Source organism: Montipora capricornis, chromosome 1 (assembly GCF_036669925.1).
Source record: "Montipora capricornis isolate CH-2021 chromosome 1, ASM3666992v2, whole genome shotgun sequence".
In the NCBI taxonomy this organism is placed as follows: Eukaryota; Metazoa; Cnidaria; class Anthozoa; order Scleractinia; family Acroporidae; genus Montipora; species Montipora capricornis.
Genome location: NC_090883.1, coordinates 1,344,819 through 1,351,121, shown reverse-complemented (window position 1 = coordinate 1,351,121; position 6,303 = coordinate 1,344,819). Strand labels below are relative to the sequence as shown.

The 6,303-nt window shown below is 39.1% G+C and overlaps 2 protein-coding genes across 3 annotated transcripts in view; one reads left to right on the top strand and one right to left on the bottom strand.

The window, feature by feature from the left end:
- Window positions 1-6,303, bottom strand: part of LOC138044349 (fibrinogen alpha chain-like) — a 217,976-nt gene that overhangs the window by 11,355 nt on the left and 200,318 nt on the right. The window lies entirely within an intron of this gene.
- Window positions 3,354-6,303, top strand: part of LOC138045849 (fibrinogen alpha chain-like) — a 7,303-nt gene continuing 4,353 nt past the window's right edge. Inside the window, exons 1-3 of one of the 2 annotated variants that reach the window (XM_068893241.1) lie at window positions 3,354-3,536; window positions 4,170-4,260; window positions 5,975-6,124. In XM_068893241.1, coding sequence (XP_068749342.1) covers window positions 3,504-3,536; window positions 4,170-4,260; window positions 5,975-6,124 — 274 coding nt within the window. In that variant the 5' untranslated portion in view covers window positions 3,354-3,503. Of the gene's footprint in view, window positions 3,537-4,169; window positions 4,261-5,968; window positions 6,125-6,303 lie in introns of both variants that reach the window. The other variant, XM_068892800.1, reaches the window with a different exon arrangement.

Below are 6,303 nucleotides of genomic sequence, written 5' to 3'. Positions count from 1 at the left end.
CTTTGAAAACTTGAGACGGTAGCAAATCAAAAAGGAAAGCTGGACAATAGTTGTTTACAATCTTATAAAATAAAACTATTCTATGAATAATTCTCCTAGTTTTCATACTTTTCCAACCTCGTTCCTCCGCAGGCGTTGCTTGCTAGTTCCTTTTATAGAACCAGTAACCACTTTAGCCGCTTCGTATTGCACATGCTCGAGAAAGATCACTCTCACTATCAGTACAACCGCTCCAGATAACATCTGCATACTCCATTACAGGCCGGACTAAAGACTTATATAGCCTGCAGAGGGTTTTCCTATCGACTTTAAACCGGATCCCTTTTAACATGCCTTACACCTCTTACAAGCTTTCTCATAAATTTGAAGCACATGGGGCTTCTAAAAGAGATTATTAGTTAGTGTGACACCCAAATGTTTATGCTGGGAAACCTCCTCGATAGGAGTTCCATCAAAAAGAAGAACCGGATGAGAAGGCTTATTGCGTTTCGTAGAAAAAGTCATACATTTCGTCTTGGAAGGATTGATTGTAAAAACCATTTCAAAGCCCACTCTTTAATTGCATTCAAATCATCCGAAAGTTTAGAAAAAGAAAGAGCTGGGTCTTCCACAACATCGAAAAGAGAGGGTCGTCAGCATAAAGTAAACAGTCAGATTTAATATTTTGGTTATATCATTAATATAAATTAAAAAAAGAAGAGGACCAAGCACAGAGCCTTGAGGCACACCGGCCTTAACACTTGTCCATTCCGGCAGAAGACTGGCCATCGATGATTACACGTTGCTTACGATCGGATAAATAACTTTTGAACCAGGCTAACAAGGATCTTTGATTCCAATCGACTTAAGTTTAAAAGCAAACCATCGTGCCATACACGATCGAAAGCTTTACTAATATCGAGGTAGATCATTCTAACCTCATTGCCATGCTCGAGTGCTTAATAAGTTTTGTGAACTAAATAGAGCAATTGATTGACAGTAGAATCCCCAGGCCTAAAGCCAGACTGTAACGGATTTAGAAAACCAATTCCCAGAAGAAAATTATAAAGCCTAATAAAAACGATCTTTTCTAGAACCTTAGATAATGAATTAAGCAGAGAAACTGGGCGATATTGTCCGCCTTCCACTGTGCAGGAAAAACCCCGCGCTGAAGAGAAAGATTGCTGAACAATGAAAAAGCGCGAGCAAAACCAGCCGTACTAATTTTTATAATTTTGTTGCCGATGCCGTCAGGTCCACAAGCTTTGCCTACATCAAGAGTCAAAAATAAATCTCGAATTTCTCTTTCAGAATTAGTAATATGGGATAATATTTCCACAGTTTGATAAAAATTAGCATCATCAGGCAGAGCAGCAGAGCTATCATCAACAACAGTACTTTGACTTGCGAAGTATTCATTGAGTAAATTTGCCTTTTCTTTCGCGTCAGAAATAACATCACGACCTTCAATTATAGATGGGATCGAAGTCACATTTCTGACCATAAATAGACTTAATAAGGCCCCACCATTTCTTGGAGCCAATATTAGAATCAGATAACTTTATATTAATAATATCTCGATTCATTAAATTTAAGTACGGAAGTAGTAAAATTACGTTGACATCTGTACCTATCCCAAGTGATCTAATATTTATTATTATTGTTGTTATTATTATAGCTCGTGCCGGGCATAATGATTGAGATCGCCCTTTTCTCAAAACGAACGATCTCGTTGATGAGATATTGCGGGAAGGCGTTAGAAAATATCTGCAATAGGCCATTTCCGAGTTCATGTCAGCCTCCTCTTCAAAGGGAGTCTAAGTGCGAAGCTTTTCTCATGAAAATTAATTTTCTTTCATATGTAAAGTAGAACTAATTGCCATCACAAAAACTTCGCACATAAACTCGTTTTGAAGAGGAGGCAGACATGGTCAGACATGAACTTTACTTAACTTCGTAGATAAGTCGGGAAGAGGAAGGGATCTCTACCAACTGCTTCGACTTCCTTCGACTTACTCATCCAACCGGAATGAATGATTGAGTTCAGTTTCGACTTGTCAAACCTGTTTGTTTAATTTTGGCACATGATCAATCGCTATACGCATCATCAATATTTTTTTAAAATACACAACAGCGTGGCAATTTTTAAAACCCGTCTACAATTTTTATGTGACATTTTATGTGGCAAATATATCTGATCGTGTGGATAGCACAACAAATAATCGTTAAGTGGATCAGCAATGCCTTTGGACAGCAGAGATAAAGCAGAAACAAGGCGAGGGCGCCTGGTCGTTCTCCAATGGAATTTAGACTAAGGACGCTCGAACTTGCCACATTTTATATCACGAGTCGTCTACACGAGCAATTTTTTCTATTGACAACTTTTACTTGTCACATAAAAGCTTAGTAAACGCGACAGCTTTGCAGCAAATGCAGTCGTCACATAAAATTGGCCAAATTTCCTCGTCTACACTAGCAAATAAAAATTGTCACTCAAAAATTGTCAAAAATTGCTCGTGTAAACGGTGCTTTAGCTTTTATGTTATAAATTAAAGTTGTCACATACGAAAATTGCTCGTGTAGACGACTCGTCACATAAAAGGTAGCAAATTCGTGTCTCTTGGTTAGCGCCATTAGAGAACAAACAGGCAACCTCGCCTTGCTTCAGCGTTATCTCTGCTGTCCAAAGGCATTGCTGACCCACTTAACTGCGACTTGCCAACAATTATTGTTGTGCTATCTACACGATCAAATATATCTGCCACATAAAATTGTCATAAAAATTGCTCGTGTAGACGGGGCTTAACTGTTTAAATTCCAATGAGTATTTCCTCTGTTTTCGGTTACACAAACTAGTCTGCCAGAAACCTATAAATGTTTCGGTAAAAAATGAAAAAGGCACTTTAAAAAGTATGAGCTCTCTTGGTTTCCAAGGAAATGATTGGAATCTTTGGTTGTTATGTGTTTGTCAGTGTTGTTTTAAAGTATCCCGACAGTTTGTTGTTGCGGTGATTCACACCAAAATACATTTGAAGTTTTAAAGCGTTCTCAACAAAGAAATTCGAAGCGGTTGGCTGAAGTCCCTCCCTCTTTCCGACATATTTAGGAACATCAAAGGGCCTCTAATCGTAGGGTAAGGGATGAATTTTATATTGCTTATTTCGATTGGCTAGAATGAAGGAAACAATCATGCAAAGTTAAAAAAAAATGCAATGTCAAGTATCAAGTTATATGGTAACAGCCTTAAAGTATCCCAAGCAATGAGGAAAATTACAAAGAAAAAAAAAGACGAGAACTTATAATAGACAGCATACTAAGTCTTTCCTTATTCCTTAGATCACGCTTTGGTTGGTCATAACATAAGTTCAGATTTTGTTGGTGACGAGTTTGAATGCCAGGTGCAATGCATCGATACCAAGACGTGCGAGTCATTCAACGTCCATCCCGCTACTGGTAAATCGAACAAACGCGTCTGTGAACTGAGCAACATAACACGGCAAACGGAACCCAGTGATTTTAAAGCGATGAAAGGGTCCAACTACTATGGCTCAATTAAGGTCAGTTGAAATAATTACGGAAACTTTATTCATTTAATTGAACGAAAGGGAAGGATCAAGGTATCCTGCCATAGGCGGATGTAATTGACTGAGAACTGATTTTGATGAGGGAGGAAAGCCGGAGAACCCGGAGAAAAACCCGCGGGATCAGATTGAGATTGACTGAAACTCCACGTAGGCTAGGGTTGAACCCGGGTCGCAAAGTTGAGTGGCGGGATTGATAACAACTGAGCCACACAGGCTGCGGCTCGAGGATGTAAATAAGGTGCTTTTTTTTTAGTATCAAAAATCAAACACACCATTCAAACTTTCAATTCGACAACTCAAACTTTCAATTCGACAATTTAAACACTCAATTCGGCAGTTCAAGTATTCAGTTGGCGTCAAAAGTCACAGGCCATTGTTTTACCAATAGAGAAAGAATCCTAAACATTGATTAAAGCTAACGGCCTTTGGCCTAATTGAATTGAATTGCTCAATATTACCAAATTGAATTTTTTGAATTGTTGAATGGAAGGTTGGAACAGCTAAATTGAATGTTTGAATTGCCGATTGCACCTTTGAATTTTACTCAAAACGCGCAAATACTAACCGAGGACCTTTCAAAAAACATAAGTTTTTGTATGCTTTCAGGTGAAATGCGTCGATATTTCTCATGAAAAGGGAAGGAAGTATACGGATAGCACTCATTGCCATACTGGTTACAAAGGAAAGCGTTGCCAACGTGAGTCGCTTTTTAGGAGAAATTAACTAATGTGAGAACATATTTGATTGGTAAAAATTCTCATGAAAGTCAAAAGCTTGAGCTGAGGTTCCTGTGACTGTTAGGATGAGAACCGTTTAACCTGTTGGCTCAAGAAGTGACTCTCCACCGCCGCGGCATGAAAACTTACAGATTACGGAGGTTTTAGTTCTTTTAGTTCGGATAACGAGCGGGTATTAGCCATCAAAACCTGATAAATTATTGGGTGCAAAAGTGCTAAATGATCCCACACATTTTCCATAAAATTTGGAGCATCATTGCTCAGAGATTATCTTACGGTATACAGTGTATATATCAGAGATAACTGCGGTTACTCCGCCATAATGCAATGCACGTTCAATGTTCAGTATTTTACTCTTGGCTCACTCACTGATTAGAGCGGTTTTCAATTGAGTGTCGAAAGTAATAAGCGAATTGCTTTGGTTTTGCATTACTTCACTCAGTGACTGGTTCAGAGTTCTCGCGCCACTTTTTCAACCAATCAGAAGTGAAACCAAAACTAATCGTGGCTCGCGCGTGCACATTTTCCAGCGCTTTGCGTCGGCTACGTGTCATTACTTCGAGTTTTGATTGGTTTACTGGATTGCCTCCGTCCTTTTTGATGGCCAAAGTATTTACTTTGGTTTGGTTTTACTCTAATGAGGCAAAAAAGATGTAAGCAAAGGAACCCTCATAGAAGCTTAAAGGCCGTAGCCGGAAAAAGGTATGACTGAGACAATGTCCATGGTTAAGTTTTCTTCGTAGGTATTTCAGGTGTTTATGATAAGTACATTTTAAAGACAACACTGGACTCACGCATTCTTTTAAGAAGTTCACGAAAAAATATGTGCTTATACTGAAAAGCGGTGACTTCACTTCAAAAATCGACGAATCATCGATGATCTAGCGAACTTTCCCGAATGATTCCTGCAGGAATACAAAATAAAAATAAAGTAGGGGAGATCTATCCATAATTTCTGCGCGTTTTTAATAAAACAATTATTCCACTCGCGCTTGTTGGATATGATTGTTATCTCATATCCAACGCACGCTCGTGGAATAATTGTTAATTATTACGCAAATTCTGCGAAAAGAAGTTGTCTTGTACAGAGCGTTTCACACGACGTCACGGCAGCCATGTTGGCGTTCTAAACTAATCCTCTGAGATTTGAACTCTGTTTTTATCAAATACTTTCTTCTGTTTCAGTAATCCACTATATCTGCTGGTCACGTGATTGAAAACGCTCCGTTGCCATCCAGCATGACCGTCTTGTCACGTGGGTGAAAACCACTGAATTTCTAAAGTTATAAGAAAAAGCACCTTCTAAAGATCGGACGACAAAACGTTTATAAAAGGCAAAAAGAGCGTGCACTGTGAGAACACACTACCGGTGTATCTTTGTCGGCCGATGAGAACTTAGCTTGGTCTTGTAATGAGCATGAAGTAAATTTCGATCCTCAGTAATAGTTAACGCCGCCTTTGGGGAGTCTTTAAATTTAACTTTCGATTTGCCGGAAAGCGAATTATTTCCGTCACGCGCAAGCCGAAGCCACACATTGTAGTGGATCCACTCTCACCAGATTGTTTTATTTCTTGTTTTTTACTGAATTTCTTTTGTTCTATCAATTTTTCAATAAAGTAAGTTATATTCTACCGCAAAATTAACTGGTAATGATGTTTTGTTCTAAGACAAAGCGACACGAGGACTGTACTCTCATCTGCCTGCCCAATCCTGCAAGGACATCCTGGATTCTGGAGATTCATTTGGAGACGGAAAGTACTGGATCGACCCTAAGAACACTGGCAACCCATTGAAAGTGTACTGTGACATGACAACGAACGGAGGTAAGAGACAGTGTTTTCTACTGAGATAGAGATTGCAAATCTTCTTCTTCTTCTTTATTTTTTTACACACACCTCCTCCTTCTTCTATGTGGGGTCGGCATTTCTGGGCGATGGCCTCCACTCACTTTGGATTCTCCACTCGTTACCTTGACGTCCTTTATCCTGATATCTCTCCTGAT